We start from the raw sequence: 18,328 nt of genomic DNA, 5'->3' as shown, positions 1-18,328 counted from the left end.
GTACTTTTTCAGCCTATCCATTTGTGACAGCTGCATGGCAGTTAGTCCCTCCAGTATTTAGAAACAAAGTGCCTTTAAGATGTCAGATTAAATTAAAGCCAAGGTTTTGAACAAAATAATTTATTTATACTCTTGATTTAATTTTCAGTAGCATGCTGAGACTAAATTTACTCAGGCTATCTTCTCTGTCACAACGGTAATTTTATTTAAACTGCATGAGATTTGTGTAACATATAGAAAATATTTTGTTTTGGCTTACAGGTAAAAGGTGCTTGTTCCTGGTACACTGGGTAGCGAGTGAAAGATCTTTCCCATGACTGACTCTCTTTTCTGTCTGAGGTTGGTTGTGCAGTAGCAAACAGAGAGTGTTCTCTTCAGCAGCTTAAAAGCATTTTTTGCTTAGTTTCTGGAATGATGGGCAAAGTGTCAGGATATGTTTGCACTCTTTCTGTGCTTTTTGTGCATTTCGAGTTCCTTTAAAAATAGTTTATGGTATTTTTTCTAGAAGATACTTATTAAAGTAACAGTACTTATGAACAATAACAACTGCTTCTGTTAAGCAGGATGACTGGTGGCACTTGCTTACTTCATTCTCTGAGAACTGAGCAAATTAATTCCCAAACAGAAATTCAGATTTTGTATGGACATTGTAAACATAAGTAAAAGAGGAGGGGATATTAGAATAAGTGCCAGAATTTTCATAGAAGCCACAGAAGGATGTGTTGTTCCTCTGTCTGTGTTAAGGTGCCTGTAGTCTAATTGCAGAAAACAGGACAAACAAAACAAATAATTGTTGAAAGTGTGCACTGTGAGGAAGGTGTACTAACCTTATAGACTGTTCTTGCAGGTGCATAATGCTGGATTCTGTTTGGAGAGTAAAGCTAGTGAAAGTCATGATGCAGAAATTGGCATAGAAAAGGTAAAAATAAAAGGATACTAAGAGGAGGGCTGAGGATAGCACTTAGAGCTTTCTGCAAGAGCTCCAGTCCTAATATATAAAATAAAAGCAGAAATCAGTTGCTTGACTTAACTGACTTAAATTTTGAAAATTTAAAACAGCAGGTCTTTAGTGGAATGAAGGCAACATTTTTGCTTCCCTGAGTTCTGCACAGCTGAACAAGATCAGCTGGGTTGGTTCTTGCCTGGGGCATCTCCAAAGATGGCCCTGGAAGAAGAACTCAGACCTGAGAAATTTTTAAGGGTCACTATTTTTACTGTGGTTGAAATCCTTTGTAAATGCTCAAGGGCTGTAGCATTTGCTAAGAGGGTGGCAGAGGAGCCAGTGTTTATTAAGTTAACATAACAGTTTGTGAGAATTGGTGACATTCAGGCTTTTGGAAACCCCGGGTCTTCAGTTACACATAGAAACAAAACTTGATTGTGTGTGTTGCTTCAAGCTCCTGACAGCTTTCAAACTGAGCTACCCACCTCCCTTGCACTTAGAGAAAGAATAGATACAGTAATTTCAGTGTCTTGGCTGAATTCCAGTGGGTAATTGCATTCGGCTTATCTAAATTTCCCTCTCCAGTTTGAATTGGTTGAGATAGTTCCCATCTTCTGTTTTCTGCTACTGTTTATTTTGGTGAGTGATGTTAAATAGGCTGTTTTTTCAACTTGACATTGCTGTATTTTGTTAGTAACTGAAATTATTCCAAAGTGTGCATATGATTTGCAAATCACTTCAACTACCTAAAAAGAAAAAAATATTGTATCACGGTATCTTTATGATTTTATGGAGAAACAGTTGTGAAGTATAATTATTTTTGTTTGGAAATGTACTTTAATAGGTTGTGTATACACATTATGTGTTTTTGAAATTCAGAAACTATTAACTCAGCTCCACAAAAGGCAAGGAAAGTTTTAGACCTGTTTGCTGAAAATGAGAGAAGTCATCCTCCTACCCAGTCACATTCGAAAACAGCAAATATTTCAAATATAAAGGCAACTTTTTTTCCCAAGGAGATATTCTTCCCATATCTGAAAAATATTTTAACTGTATTAATTAATTTTGGTTTAAACATTGTTTGGGCTTCGTATTACCATTCAGTTTATGCTGTAGGTTGGTAGAGCTCCTCATGGTGTGTTTTATTCATTCAGTGAGTATACCTGGTTTCTGATAGTCAATCAGTCATGCAGTGAATGTCTCGAATGTGCGTTAGACAAAGGCCGTTCTTGACTGTGTCTCAGATGTCTAAGGATCTCATATTTACATACTGTGCCTCTCTGGGGCAGAGTAGTGTAAAATGCACGTTTGTTGAAAGAAGACTAATAGACTGTAGGAGGGAGTTGTCCTGGTCAGCTATTATTCCTCTGATCTCCACCACTGTGCTGTCTGTTGTATTTTAATCTTGTCCCAGTGAGTACATAATTTTTGGAAAAATGGACTGGGACCACTTGTTTCCATTCTGTCTCACTCTTCCCAGCAAAGAAGAAGAAAATAATTTGCTGTTGCTGTTAGGAATAGAAAGTTGTTTTTCTGTATGATGTCAGCTGTTAGAGAGCTGCACAGACTTTCTGGCTCCGCAGTGTAAGGTGGAGTGCAGGTAGCCTTTCTTCTGTAGAACATGTCTTGGAATTGTGAATAATATTCCTTTCTCTGGAACACTGATGATCTTAAAAGTTTTTCAGCATGAGCCCCGAGAAATGAAGTATAGAAAACAGCAGACAGAATTTTTCCCAGCTCTTACAAAAAAAGAAAGCCTTAAGGCATTGTTGTCTGTGTGCAAGGAGAGGGAAGCTGGTGTGCCTTTCAGTTAGTCTGTGAACTGATTTCTCCGAGTCTCTATAGAGATCTTCTCTGAAGAATGTGGTTGTTGAGAGGAAGTGAGGATATGTGCCTGCTCTGCTGCTCAGGCTACATCCTGAAGAAACAAGGGACTGAGTTTGACCTGGTTTTTAATACTCATTTAGTAACCTCTAAGTAGGGACTAAAAGCTTCCTCCAGTATAGAATTCCATATACTTAAAAAACAACTAGCCTTCCTGCTCTGTCGTGATGGACAAGTGATGGTCACAGTAAAAGGAATGTAAAAACAAAGCAAACCTTGAGGAACAGCAAATGAAAATATTCATTTCATTTTAATTTTCTTTTGCATTTCATTATATACACTGAAGTCTAAATTCTACATTTTTTCTCCTAAGTCAATTCATTATCTTTTGATTTTTCAATACCAAATTGAACAAAGTAGTTGATAAGGGCTAGTATATATCCACTAGCTTCATTCTTGAATCTGCTCTGGATCTGTTCCTCAGCATGTGGACTGAATTTGTGCTTGAATATCCAGGAAACTGTTAACATCTCTCATTCAGTAGATATTTCTACAGTATGGCTATGAAATAAAGATTGTATGAGAGGCTTCTGGTACAGTGTAACAGTAAGCATAATGGTATAAATTCTTTTATTTCAGAGTACAGAGCTAGAGACTAAAGACCCTGAGTATAATGGTATAATCAACTACTTCAACTAGCTTGGCTTTAAATACAAAATAATGAGAGTTGACTTTACAGTAACTCATAGGAATGTATTGAATAATTTGTCATATATTGTGCCAAATCATTTGGAGAAATACGCTGAATAGCTGCAGAAAAGGAAAATGAGTTTTAAGTTAATATGACTGTTGAATTTTCAGGAAATAACTCTGTATATCATCACCAGTGACCCTTCCTTTCAAATATTTAAGAATATTAAGTATGTTCAAGACAGACACATTTATATGTGCTTTGAGACCAGTGGTGCATTTGAAGTTTAATTAACAGTTGGTAATTATATAAGCTGATTAAAAATATGCATTTCTGGTAATTACTATTATAAACATCCTTAAAATACCAAAGGCATTGGTCTTCACTAAAAGGCCCAAAATGGATTTTGGAAGATGTGATCTTAAAATTATTTAATTAAAATGGCACCTCCAGTATTACACTTGTAAAAAGAATACACATGTATTTTTACATAATGCAAAAAATCATAATGTTAGTATATGGTATTATTTACATAACTACTGTGCATTCATCATCTGAATATCTGAGCCCAAGTGTGTATTCTTTGGCTGTTGAAAGTGATCTATCTCTCCAAACTATCTAAACAATCCTTGCTAGAAACTTTTAATACATTCTGATATGTGCATGTTTTTTGTCCTTCAAGCCTACCCAAATAACAAGACTAGCATTAAAAAAAATAGAAAAGTTTCCTTTGATGAGCAAGTTCTTCTGTCACAAAGATAAATTTTTCTGTCTTGTCCTGGAGTACTGCATTCAGCTCTCAGGCCCCCATAGGAAGAAAGACATGGACCTGTTGGAATGGGTCCAGATGAGGGACATTAAAATGATCAGGAGGATGGAACACCTCTCCTGTGAGGACAGGCTGAGTCAGGGTTGTTCAGCATGGAGAAGGGAAGGATCTGTGGAGACTTTATTTCAACCTTCCAGTACCTAAAGGGGACCTACAAAAAAGCCGGAGAGGGACTTTTTACAAGGGGATGCAGTGATAGGACAAGGGGTAATGGCTTTAAACTGAAAGAGAGAGTAGATTTAGATATAAGGAAGAAATTCTTCACCGTGAGGGTGATGAGGGAGTGGAACAGGCTGCCCAGAGAAGCTGTGGAAGCTGCATCCTTGGGCAACCTGGTCTAGAGGAAGGTGTCCCTGCCCATGGCAGTGGGGTTGGAACTGCATGATCTTTAATGTCCCTTCCAATCCAAACCATTCCATGATTCTACGAATCCTATATTTGAGCATATTGAGCTTTGATGGCTAACTTATTTGTTCTTTCCAGAATCGCTTTTCTCTTTTCACCTTTTTATTCATTTATTTTTAATTCCTATTAAGTTTGGGTTAGGTAAAGTGTTAGAATTTGATCTTATACATTCAAGTTTCTTCAGCAGTTTGGAGTTACCCTTTTTTAAACGAGGTATCTTGAACTTTAAAGAATGGATGACTGCATGTTAAACAAATGAAGGAAAATGATGCACTACAATTGAAAGCAAAAATGGGAAAAGTGAAGAGAAGAAACACTGGATGAAGTGACAAATGCTGAAAAATCTCTGGTATACAGAATGGGAACACTGTTATGATGGCCATGGGGAACAGCCCCTCATTTTTGGAAAAGGTGGAAAAATAAAAGAGAATTGTTGTGAGAGAGTATAGCGTGGTTATCACTTGAGGCAGAGCCAATAAATTATTTTCAAGCAGATTTAGGTAAGCAAAGAGTTCTGATCAGTGACCTAGTAAATGATATGAATAAATGTAGTTTGTCAAGTTCTGAATGAAAGACTTTTAAAATGTGGGTCTAGAGTGTTCAATAAAACAAGCATAGATAACTAGTTTTATTTTTGTTATATGGTATCTGTGGCAAGTGAAATTGGTTCCTAAAATTTCCCTCAGTCTTTCTCTAACAAACAATTGTAATTTCTTTGTGTGTTTGTACACCAACAAATATGCAGTTCTTGTCTCCAGTGGCAACTCACAGGTATTATAGCATATTTAACAGTAGCATAAGGTCATTGGCTACTGGGAGACAAAAGAGCAAAAGGGAAAGACGGCAGTTGACCAGAGGGGAAGGAACTGTGTTTTGCTTAGTGTAAGGAAGAAGTATCTTTTTTTGCTATACTGACCTGTTTATTTTAGTAGAGTTTGCCTTTTTTTCAGGTGCAGTTAAAAAACAACATTTCAAGTCAATACGTAATTCGTACACAACCAACAAACACATGTCTCTCCACACTTGAGTGTGCAGCTGTTGCTCTTACTATCATGGAAAAAAATAAGAGTATACAAGAGGTATGTAACTGATTTTAAACACTTGAGTTTTTCTGTTATGAGTAGTAGAGGGGCAGCAAAGATACTTAGCTGTTAATGTCATATTTGACTGTCGAAGTCTTAACAGCATTGTAATGGTTGTTTTGCAGAGCAAGCTAAAACAGGAATGTACTAATAGAAATTATTTTTCTTCAGATATTTATTAACTCTTATTTGGTTCAGATTACTGTGACTCTTTCTTGTTGTGTTCCAAAAGCCTCTATAGTCTTCCTTTTCTGTATTCAACATTGCTGTCAGATTGCTGAGGGAATTTGTTAGATACAAAGGCCTTGAATGTTTGTTTTGCTCTTCCTCTTTTCAGTGTGTTAATTTGTGGTACAGCATTTTTTGTTCTACCCTATAATGGAATTAGATTGGCTCTTTTGCCACAAAGAGTTGTCTGAAGATAAACCTTGGCAAGACTCAGGGCTAAAAATCTTGCTTTGATGATGTTTAAAGTACTAGTTAGGGCCAGATCATGTCCTGTAACAGGCTGTATTTGGTCCTGCAATGTCCACCAAGGCTGAATGAAGACCACTTATCTTACAGACCAGTTTTACCCTGGCAGCCCATTTTGTGTGTGGAGTAATAGATTGGTTACTGAAAACAACTGCTGCATTCCTAACTCATTTCTTAAATTCCTCCTTTTTTTTCTTTTTCTTTCTTATTTTTTCTTCATTTTCTTTAGTTGTCTAGTACTTTCCCCAGGCACTTCCCCTTTTACAAGTTTTCACTGTGCTATCTTCGGGTTCGTTTGTCTCAGGATTTGAGTTGCCTTTTTCCTGTACTTGTTACTCAGTCTCCATTTTCTTCTCCCCCATTTTTCCATTTGTCTTTTCTGATCACTGTTTTGCTCTTCTAAGTTTTATGCATTTTTAACTCAGAAATCCTAGTATTTTCCAGTTCCTTCTGTCCTTCTACCTCATTATTCTTTCCCATCACATCCTCTCATCTTATACTACTTTCTTACTCACTTCTTCCCGTAATTCTAAATATGATGAGAAGAGTGACTCAGATTCTCTTCACCTCTACATTACTTTTTTTTTCTTTTCTTTTTTTTTAAGTTGATTTATAAGGCATATTACATATGCTGTGCTTGCCACAATACAGAATGAAAATCTGTAGAGATGACAGTTGGAAACTTGGGCCAAAACAAATAGAAGCACTACTGTGTATATTGCACAGCAAATAGTGAAGAGATGCGCTGTTGTAGTTACCTCTTCCTGTGGTGTTTTTCTAAGTTCCCTTGACATTTTTTGTTGTAAAACTTCAAAATATAGACTGTGTACCAGACATGTAATATACTAAGTTGCACAAATTTAACATGCTAGTTTGATTTTAAAAAACAAAACAAAACAAAGTTTTCCTTTACTTGTATTAAACTGGTTTGGTTTTTTTTTACTATGTTAATTAACTATAATTAACAACTGCTAACAACTGTTCAGTTGCTATAATGTGCAGAATTTACATGTTGCACTCATATTACTGAAGTTATATTCAGTCTAAAGTACTATTAGTACTTTGTAGCAAAGGAAGATATTAATAAATTTGGCAGAGCTTATAGCCTATAATCACTCTGATGTCTAATTTTCATGAAGTCAGGAAGGCATGACTATTATTTAGTTGATTAGTAATTCATTGGTACTGAATAATGTGGCAAGCAGTGCTTGGAATTAAATTTTTGTTCTGGCTCTTGAAGGCTTTGTGCCATTGACTTTCTTGTGCTTTTTCCTAATGGCAGGTAAAACCTGAAGCCACTTAAAGTCAGCAGAATTTGTTCATTTTAAGTTGTACATCCTGTAATAGATGTTAGGAGGTAATCTATATGTATACATACCTTAAAATGATTGTTTACTTCATTTGAGAACAAAATTGTCATAGAAACATTCAGATATTTTCACCAGTGTCTTCATAGTCTGATAGTGGGGAACAGTATTCCTTCAGTTGAAGCTGTTGGGAATTTTTAAAATATTTTTGGATATAACTTTAAAAAGAAAAGTATTTCCAACATGTGAGAAACTTAAGAAAAATGGGAAATTAGTATCAGTAAAGTTTCTGTCTCTCTTACATTGGATATTCAGGTATTTAACTACCTTTCAATTTATGGTTAACTTGTTTAGTTAATATCTGAATTTAAAATTACTGAACTGACAAATGTCATTGAGAATAACAGATGCTAGACTCTAAAAAGTTTAATTTAGTTAGCAGACAGGTAGGATTAATTTCCTTTATAGCATGTATTGGTCTTGGAATATTTACTGGAGTCAAATAATGGTTATATTTTTAAATAGATCAGTATTTCTAAATGGTTCTCTGAAGTCAAGGCACAGCAAGATAATATTTAACTCTCAAAAACCCAAAAGCTGATCACTTTGAGGCAGTCAATTGAATATATCACTGCATGCGAAGCTGCAAGGGGGTAGCTCAAAGATAAAGTGTTTTTGTTAGCCTCTCCCACTGACCTCCCTCACTCCTGCAGCTGCGGAACACAAGCCACTGGGTTATGTCTTCCTGCCAGCCAGCTCACAACTCTTACATGTCACTGGAGGAATTTGGAACTTAAGAATTCTAGAGTTTTAAGTTTAACCCAGGTCAAAGAATGCTAATTGAACATTAGCCTTTTCCTTGCAAGTTGTGATCCCACTAGTCTGCGATGGAAGAGATTATTAAGACCATGTCCTATTTAATCTTTTGTGGCTGACATTAGTAATATCAACTCAATAAGCCTTTTTCAAAAGACCTAAGAGTAGTTTTGCAACCCAGATCTGCAATCTGATTGTGTGCCCGGAATGTAGTACAGAAGGGTCTGTGAAAAGAGATTTAAAACTCATCCACGTATTCACTGCATTCTAGTGTCCACCCTGAGGTATTCCTGTCCCTTTCAATCAGATAATGAATGTTTTGGTACTTGACCTCCACCTACTAAAAAAGGCTCCCAGGTCAAAAATTGGTTCTGTAGTTGGTGTAGAGTATGCTACCCCTGTGTCTTCTTCTGTGACACTAGAGAATCACCTCAACATTAAATCAATTGCCTTTAGAACCAGACTGGAACAAAGTGTATGGCCACACAAGAAAATGTGGGTCATAAATTGGAACTCTGTGTAAATAAACTTTTCTAGATACTTGTGTATATTCTATGACAATGCTGTTATCATATGCTTTTATGTTATAATTAAAGGAGGTAATTTTTTATTGTAGCAGTTAAACCTGAGAAAAGTGAGAAATTCTGAAATTAAAGTGGGTTTTGTATATTTACTTTTTGCTTTGGCGTGCTAGGACAATGTTGGCATATTTTTCCTTCTTTGGCTCTTCTGTCTTACTCAGGCCGAGGGTCAATGTTTTCTTGGTGACTACAATTCCCAGTCCTATATTCTGTTTTATCCCTACCTCTCAGAATTGGCCCAACCTACTTTTCCATGACAAAACTGTCAGTTTCTCAAAGATGCTTCTACGAATGTTGCGATAGCAACCAACTTCAGAAACATTAGTGCACTTTTTTATAACCCCTCTGAATTAAGTAGTGCTATTCCCAGCATATGAGATGGCAAATTGAAGTTGGAAACCACGGAAGGTGAAAAAGGGCACTTAATTGGATGCTCAGTATTAGTCACTTGATTTTTTGGTGTACTTGGATGATTCACATTTTACTTGGTAGAAAGTCAGCTCCTGCTTACTGCAGTTACTTTTGTGATTGCTCTATACAGCTGCATATGAGACCCCATGATACTGAGTCAGAGAACCAGAAAATTAAGAAGCCACAATTAGGAACCACTTGAGAGAAATTTGTTTTTTGTGACTTCATTAGACCTACATAATATCACTGGCCAGCAGCAGGGATACAGTCCGGTCCCTGGGACAGCAGTCCAGCTGCCTTTATCATAAGAATCCTCCTCAAAACCCTGCCTCAAGGTATTTTCCCACAAACACAAACAGCTTAGTTATTGTTACTTATTTTATTACAGCCTGTTGACTGAGCCACAGTAATTGATTGTAATATGTTACTAAAGTCAAGTTAAAGCCATAACATACAGTAATATAGCTAGGACTGAAGTCAGGATTGAGTAGGTCAAAGGAAGTAATAAGGAATGACAGCAAGTAGGTGGATGTGTGTCTGCTATGTGGCTCCTTTTAAGTTCAAAGGTTGTATTTTATCAGCATTTATCATCCGCGTTATATTTTGTTAGCATTTTAAAATACTGCTTGAATACAAAACCTGGAATAATTGATACCTTTAAAATAGCTTACTAAAAGGTTTGCATTTTTGTTCACCCCCACTCCTTTATCTTTCTGCAGACTATACTCCGTCCACTTCAAGCTTTATGTTCTTTCCAGCTTCAACATGGTGCCCAGATTCATCACAGCAAGGAGCATCTTCTCAAAAATGGCTTGTATGACAAGCCAATGCCAAAGAATAAGCGCAAACTCAGAAGAATGGAGCTTTTGGTGAATAATGTTAAAATATAAGAAAACGGTACTGACAGTATGGTGGGATTTATTTGCAACTACCAAATGAATATGAATCTGGATTTGATCCAAATGGTGGACTGTACTATAATAAAGCAACTTTTAGGCCCTTCATAGGCAAGAGTTTATCTGCCAATGTGACAAACAGTAATGGACAAGCTTTTTCATTTTTGCAGTAGGCCAGGTGCCTTTATTCACATGATAGAAGATCATGCTTGTTTCCTATAGAAAAGAAGAAACAACTTCTGAGCATAACTTAGAATTGTGTTATCTTTTGTGTGACAAGTATGATCCGGAGTGTGACTAGATAAATTTACTTTGGGGGAGCTTTTATCAGAATGAAAAGGCATGGAACATGAATGTAATGGAAAGGTAAGGCTTCCACATTTATAAGTATATTGCATTTCTACAGAGCATTTTAGCTTCAGTATCTAATTACAGTAGGTTTTCAAACTGTAATTCATTATATTACTTAGTCCAGCTGAGCATAAGGCATGCTATTTGTATAGTTCTTTTTAACTTTGAGATTTTTATTTCTTATATTATTAGAATTCCCTTTTGTAAATTTATATACATTTTACAATGCAGTCAGGTTTCATTTGTCTCTCAGACTTAATTTTTGAATTAAGCCTGCATATGTTTTTACCAGAATCTGAATATTTCTGACTTGCAAAAAGAAGGAATGTAGTGAAATGATTTTTTTAATTATAACTCAGGTGCTTCACTTTTACTTGAGAAAATGTCCTCTTCCACAGGAGAGGACATTTTATGGATATGGTTATGTCATAATTATACCCTGGTATGCAATGGCTATGATCCTAAAGGAATTAAAGAAGCCCAGTGTAAACAGTCCTGTAAGAAATATGATGTAATGACAAATGCTTATGTCTGGATACAGCCTACTAACATGATTGCAGATCAATTAGATTTACATGTGTTCTTTATTAGTTCTAACATTGATATAACTATACTTCTTTCTAGTGGAAATTGCTAGAAGCAAAAGAATTGAGTATTTTTACAAACTTTGTGAAGCAATACTTTATGATCTGGAGGGGAAAAAAAAAAGTGAAATAAATGTTCATGTTCATCTATGTCTCCTTCATGAAACAGCTTAAAATGCTTAATGTTTGTCTTTACTATCAGTTCCACTCTAGGAAACAACATGGAGTTAATTGGGTACTAATTAGTCTTAGAAATAGATATTTCGTCCTTAATTTATGAGCTGCAAGGAAAGAAACTACAGAAGTGGGGGGTGTAAGCACAGCTAACCTATTTATTAACTGAAAGCATTTCTGCAATTAACAGGAGAGGTCAAAATGAGGTCAGAGATTAGCTAAGAAGTTTTAGTTAACCCTGAGCTAATAGTGACCTTTTGTTTAGGCCTGGATTAACAATTTAATTCGCCTGGCTGTGTTAGGAAAGTTTATGTAACCTTTTTCTCCTCTCCTGGTCTAGATAAATCCTGTATCTGTCACTAAATTCAGCAAACCTGAATTAGTTTTGACAAATCTGAAGCAAAACAGTCTCGTGTGATTAATGATAACGCAGATGTACCCTTGCTCACGCTGGAACAGAGAGAAGGCACGTTTGTTCCTGTAGTGAAGCGCAGTGGGTTTGAAGTTGTGTCTTGCGCAGCTCGTGTGTGCAGACTCGTACATGACACCTCCTCTGGTTCTGGGGCTGGTTTGTCTTGTGCTGGGCTGGGAAGCTGTTTCCCCATGCTCTGGGACATGGTCCAGCATTCATAAGGGAACAAGACTATCAGGCTTTGTTGTTAATGCTACAGCATTACATACACAGAAGATACTCACATTTAATGTTGTATATGCTAATTTAGGTCACCTTATTTTAGACTCAATCTAGAACGATAGTGTGTCTTTCAACCTACATTGTGAGGATTATTTTCCTAGACAGAAGGCTAAATGTGTCTTTTCATAAAATGTGAGTTTATATTATGGAGAACAGAATGACATTTGTATTACAGCCTGGGATTCACGGACATCTGCAAAATGCCTTAGAATTTCTGGATCAGAGAAATAGTTGTCTTAATTGAGTTATAATCTTACATTAAATATTCTTGTGCGTGCAGTCTGTGCAGAGTTTTCATGGTTTTTTTTTTCAGTAAAGGACAAATTTCACACAGTTTACAATAAAGCGCTATTTAGTTTTGTTGATTCCTCTTGTTCTTCTAATTTTGCTCCTGTGGTTAACAGAATTTGTAGGATCTAATGCTGGATGCATGGAAGCCTTTAATTGCTAATTTCCTGTGTTGTACAGTACTAGATCAATCACTGTGCAGCAGTTGATGAAGGAATGAAAAACATTTCATTGCAAACCTCCAGGCATTATATTTTTTGAGTTTTTTTATGTCCCATCTCAGCTGTAATATAGAGATCATTTAGATGCAACACAGCAGTCATATGAAGTTCAGTTTCACATTTGTTAGAAGCTATTAAGGACAAAATAAAATACTTCTTTTTTACTTTTTTTGGTGGAACTTTGGAAATACAGACAATAGAAAAATGTAAGAAGAGTTTAGAAAGTTAGTTTTGAGGTCTTTTAGATTCAGAATTTATTTCTAAATACCTCACCTCAAAGCGGTGGGTATTCTGACATCGCAAACTCTTTCGATGGAAGTTGTGCATGATGAAGTAGCACTCTTCGCAAGCAATTTCATTAGAATGAGTTTAATTTACAGTTTTAATTTTTACTGTAATGGTCAATCTGTTTAATTTTTTACTTACCAAAAGATTAATGAGTCAAACCAAACAGTCTAACTAGATATTGATTAAAAAAAAAAAAAAGGAATATGTTTGCTTCTAGTGTTTTGTTCTTTGTCCTTGTCCACTTTATACATCTAAATATTGCTGCCAGAATGAAATCTGCTTACCGTGTACCTCTTTGTCATGCTTTGGGGAACTGGTTACATGGAGAGCAGGCTTTTGAACACATGAATACATATGAAAATTTTACAAAGGTGGGCACTGTTAAGTCTCCATATTTTCATAATTTGTAAGACAGAATTTAAGAAAAAAGGCAAAGCTAGAAATCTTTCAAAATAAGAACACAATCCTCACGCCCCCCTTTTGTTTAGAAAGCCTTCAAATTTGTTCAAGATTTTACTTTCATTGTCTCATGACCCTATTGAAATTCCAGCTGCAATATGGTGTTACCATATTACAAAAAAAATTACTCTTTTATTAATTTTCTTTCAAATAAAAAGAGAACTTTTCAACTGACTTCAAAAGGGGCAAAAATTATTTTAAGACCAAAGGTTTTCTTCTCAGCTGTTACATTAGATAAAAAATTGCTTATGCTGCATTATTTTCTACAACTTTCCTGCTTATTTTGAAATTTAATTAAAACTTGAACTTTTTAAAAGGGGTATTGCTTCATGTTTTTCTCTTGAGGTTTGTGTTTATTATGCCTACATACATGAATGCACATAAATTATATATTTTTTTCTGCTTCAAAGCAATAAAAGATCTAATTTACTGTGATCATGTGCCACTGCGGCTCTACAGAATTGAATTTGTTCGCATGTGCTGGTAACGTAAAAAGGAAAGCCTAGTCCTTTTTAGTGCCTTTTAAACACCATTCACTCAATTAATGAAGAGATGTGGGTTTTCCTATGCCATTTGAAGAAAAAGGTCCTTTGTTACCCATTGAAACCTGCATGAAGAGTAAATTGCTGTGGCAGTTTCTCAAAGCATTTCAGAGTTCTCTTCTTGCTTTATGAAGGAGTGTCTGACTTCTGTTTGCTACCCCACAAACATGCACATCTTCCCATGCTCTCGCATTCCCAACTGCTGCATTTCCAGCTCAGTGCCCTCCTAGGAGTCATGACCTGAACATCCAATATCTCTCATGCTTTTTCCTCTCCCTATATGGTTGTAGTCATGTTAAAAAAAAAACTCAACAACAACAAAAAAAAAAGCTGGTTCTGTTCTCATGCAGCCATTCCCCATCTCCCTGCTACAGACCTGCACTTCAGGGACTTCCATGCACTCTTAGTTGCCACGTTTGTTCTCTGTGTCCCTTGTCACAATCTCTCCAAAGCCCTAGCGCTTCATGCCCTGAGAGCCACTTTTGTGGTCAGGGACAGGTGGCAGAGGGAAGTAAAGAGTGGAGAAGGAGAGAAAGGTCTTTGTTTTAAGAAGCTGATCAAGAAGCTTAGATAAAAATTGTCTCTCTTACCAGGGTAAGGCTGGTATAAAGCTTCATACTCATCACTATATCCTGGTGTTCACTTAATACCAGGATTTGATTTGTTAATGGAGTATATCCTAGGGCAGCTGCTTTGTTTTGCGGGCTTAAGATCCACTACAGATTTCTTTGGATCCCTTTTTATTTCCTAAAAGATGCAAGCTAGTTTTTCTATGTGAGAAGATATGTTTACCAGTAAGCAAGAGAAAAATTGCCATACCTGTGGGGCAGCAGTGCTCTCAGCACAGTTGTGGCTTAGTTTGGCCTATATATACCAATTGATCTACGTGGATATGCATACTGCACATCTTCTGTCATGGGTGTGAGAGGCAGCAGGTGCTCAGTTGGAAGCAGCTTTGAACTGTTCTCTCTGCCCCTGTAAGTAATAATTAAAACCCTCAGCAGCTGTAACAGACCATTTGCTATCCTGTGACCTACTGTGTCTCTTAATACAGGTAACATATTTTAGCTTTTATAGCTGAACTGAAACTGGGACTATATGTGGCATATGAAAGATTTTTTTGGGTCTGAACATTAGGTTTTACTCTCAATAAAGAGCTATATCAAAGAGCATTTAGAAATGGTTTAGAGTGCATTAAGACATACCTGGTCCTTTATGTGTTAGTGAAACAGCAATAGAGAGTATTTGGCAAATTAATGATATCTAAACCATTTGCATATGTACATGCCTGTTAATATAAATCATGTGTTTACAGAACACAAGTAATTATTATAAGTTAATCATTTTAAAGTAGATTTCAAAAGTAAAATTAAATTTCTATGAAAAGAGGTCAGTGGCTCAAGTTCCTCAGTTTACTTTGTTGCTGAAAGGATCATATATATAGAGCAGATGTGCAGGTGAAAGTAATGATAAATTTCTAATATTTTGTTTGGTTTTGATTTGTTTTTGTATGTGTGTGTGTTGTTTGTTGGTTTTTTTTCATACTTTATACATTTTTAAATGAACGTGTTGAAAAATGGGTCATATACTGGTTGTGATTAAGTGTTTGCAGAACTGAGGTCATTTACATTACATTTGAATCTTTTTCATAGTTATTAGCAGAATGAGGAAAAAGTGATACACAAGTATATGAATTTATCAACTTACCGTAGTTTATTTTACTTGAAGTAGTCCTCTAAGGGAGTTTAAACTTTACACAACATCAAGTTCCATGTTCTTTTAAGTGCTAGGATTACATAGGAAGTTTTGAGTCAGTGCTAGAAATGCTGGTGTATGCCAGGTGTGCAATCAGTATTGCGAAGAATACTGAGTTTAGATTAAAAGATCATTTATATTGTTTTCCCTAGAATGGTTCTGTGGATTTTCTTTTTCACTAAGAGCATCCATGGAATAAGGACTTTTACATCTGTTTTTTTCTTTAATTTCAGCATAATAGAGTTATGCAGAACAGAACTAGAATCTTACTGGTCATTGTTTCACCCTTGATCATATCAATAATGGATTTGTTAATGGAAAGTGCTGGTAGTCAGGTGCTAGCCAAAAAAAAAAAGGAACACCTAGGATTTGTGACTCTTGCCTTATTCAAATATGTTTTTCTTCTCTTTTTCTTTGAACAGGCATTTGTAGTAGACAAAATAAGTACTTCAGTTGATCTTGAAACAGTTGTGAGATTCTCATTCTACTCAGGTTTGTTCATCTGTATCCCCCCAAACAGACAGCAGTTCTCCCCTTGGGTTCATGCCACTCATCTCATTGTGTTCAGCAAGAGTTTGGCATTCTTTAGCCATGTAGGCTGAACTTCCATCTCTGCCTGCAAAACTAAATCATCCCTGTGTCTCTGTTCAGACAGCAGTCATGTTTCCTTTTTGACCCTGTCAGCACTGTGGAGTCACAGGTGATGTTTTGCAGAGCTATTCTGGCACTGTTGGGGCATTACGTTCTTTTGATATAAAGAGGAAAAACAAAGTGTGGACATCAATTTTTGTTGCAGTTACTGTTCACCAGGGTTTTATCTGAAATGGAAAGATAAAAAGTCAATATTTGTCCAGTGATAAAGGACTAAATATGAAAGCAGACTTTTAAAGACTAGATTTTACACCTTGCCTAGGAGCAGGTAATGGGAGGTCCTCACTTATGTGCCCTTCCCAAGATGCAAGGAAAATCACAGCCCTTCTGTTCAAGGGAACAGAAGAACGGTTCTTCTTTCTCTAGAGGCACGTGTCACTTCAAAGACAGAAGAAAGGGGCATGAGTATTGTGTAGCTCAAAATTGCTGTAACACTGTATGTTACCGCTATGAGAGTGAGTCTGTCGATGGGTGCAGCCTCTTCTTTAGGGTCTGTCCTCTTTTAAGTTTTTAAGGGCATTACATCAAGAGGAAGTTAAACATAATTAAAAATCAAATAAGAAAGCATTCACTTACCTGGCAGCATTGTTGACCTCAGATGTAAATTGATCCTAATTGCTGCTGTTGTTTCCACAGTGTGTGTATGAGAAAATGATACCTAATTCAAAGTGATGAAGTTCGGGGACAGGGAACTGGCTGTCTGGTTTGGTTTGGTTTTCTAAGTTGGCAGAAGCAGAGGAGAAATTGTTGGAGGAATTGGATTGGATGTGGAGAGAGGTATGAGTTACAGTGTCAGAGAGTTTAGGCCCTGAAATGTGCATCTGCTCTGACTTCCTAGCACTTTCTAGTCAGAAAAATTGTAATGTGAATGCTATAACCTTTCAGAGAATTAACTCAGTCTTCATCTTTATTTTCTATTGAAATAAAAAAAGATCCTGTGCTGCCCTTTGCAGAGGTGTGACCTTCACCTTTGTGAACCTTTGGATTAAATTTTGGTGATTTGGATTGATTTCACTGTATTACAGTTAGCTTTGATTTTTTGCATATAAAATACTGAGTATATTCTGCCTCCAAAAATGCTGAATTTTTATTAACATTGGAACTTAATAAAGGGAAAAAAATAAAATATGACAGGAGTGTTCTGTTGAGTGATTCTCCCAGTGAAGCTGATGATTTCTACAGGGTAATACCTCATGGATAATTCAGGTAAGATGGAAGCAAGTGCCTTGCTGGCCAGTTACTCAATGAAGAAATCATGTTGAACCAAAGCATTCTATGTAAAATGCATGATAGTCTTAATGCTGATGTTTAAATATTAATAAGTTTTGTCCTGTAGGATAGCCAGAGGTGCCGTAGAGTTGAACCCCAAACAAGATTTGTGAATATAACTTCTGAAGCTGTCACAAAATGCTCTGTTTTAAAATGGAACCAAGTGGATGGTCACTGTTGCCTAAAGTAGCACCAGGCTCCAGTACTTAGGCAAGCTAAGCTGGCTTTTAAAATAGAGTGTGGTGCCAAAATTTTACAGATGGGTGTGAAATTACTATAGGGAAGAAGCAGGTACCTCACTCTATGTTTCTCTGCATCCTGAAGCGTTGAAATTTTTTGTGTAAATAATCTAAGCAGGAACAGAAGCAAGCTTTAATGGAAATCCAGTATCTTTAAAAATTGAACTATGGTGGCTTGTGCAAGAGATGAATAGTAAATACAAACTGTTGTGTTTTAATTTCCATATTTATTAAACAAATATATTTGTTGTGCGAATATTCCCCAGTTGTGAGTGCAGCCTATAGATGCTTGAGTTATACAGAGGATAATGACTGTTACCTGAGAATCTTTGAGGAGTTTAAAAAGGTTGCTTGATTTCTGCGTTTTCATTGTGGTGCCAAAATTCAGCTAACATGCTTGCTTTATGCTTGAAAGGAGTTTTTCAAAAGTTAATGGGTTGATTGTGCCATTCCTGTTTATCTGTTTCATTGCTGCTGCTGCTTGGTAAGGCTAGATTCATTCTCCAGCGATTGTAGCTATTGAAGACCTCTCTTAGGTCAGGCTGGAGACTGCT

At 36.3% G+C, this 18,328-nt stretch overlaps 1 protein-coding gene across 1 annotated transcript in view; it reads left to right on the top strand.

The window, feature by feature from the left end:
* The window catches only part of DTWD2 (DTW domain containing 2), a 92,164-nt gene extending 74,801 nt beyond the window's left edge, over window positions 1–17,363 (top strand). The window contains exons 5-6 of the mRNA XM_082075597.1: window positions 5,643–5,771; window positions 10,083–17,363. Of these exons, the coding sequence (XP_081931723.1) occupies window positions 5,643–5,771; window positions 10,083–10,253 (300 nt within the window). The 3' untranslated portion in view covers window positions 10,254–17,363. The remainder of the gene's footprint in view (window positions 1–5,642; window positions 5,772–10,082) is intronic.
* The last annotated feature ends 965 nt before the right edge of the window (window positions 17,364–18,328 follow it).

This window comes from Streptopelia decaocto, assembly GCF_964273445.1.
Source record: "Streptopelia decaocto genome assembly, chromosome: Z".
Lineage (NCBI taxonomy): Eukaryota > Metazoa > Chordata > Aves > Columbiformes > Columbidae > Streptopelia > Streptopelia decaocto.
Note: the sequence above shows the minus strand (reverse complement) of the source record. Positions and strands in the feature narration are given on the sequence as shown.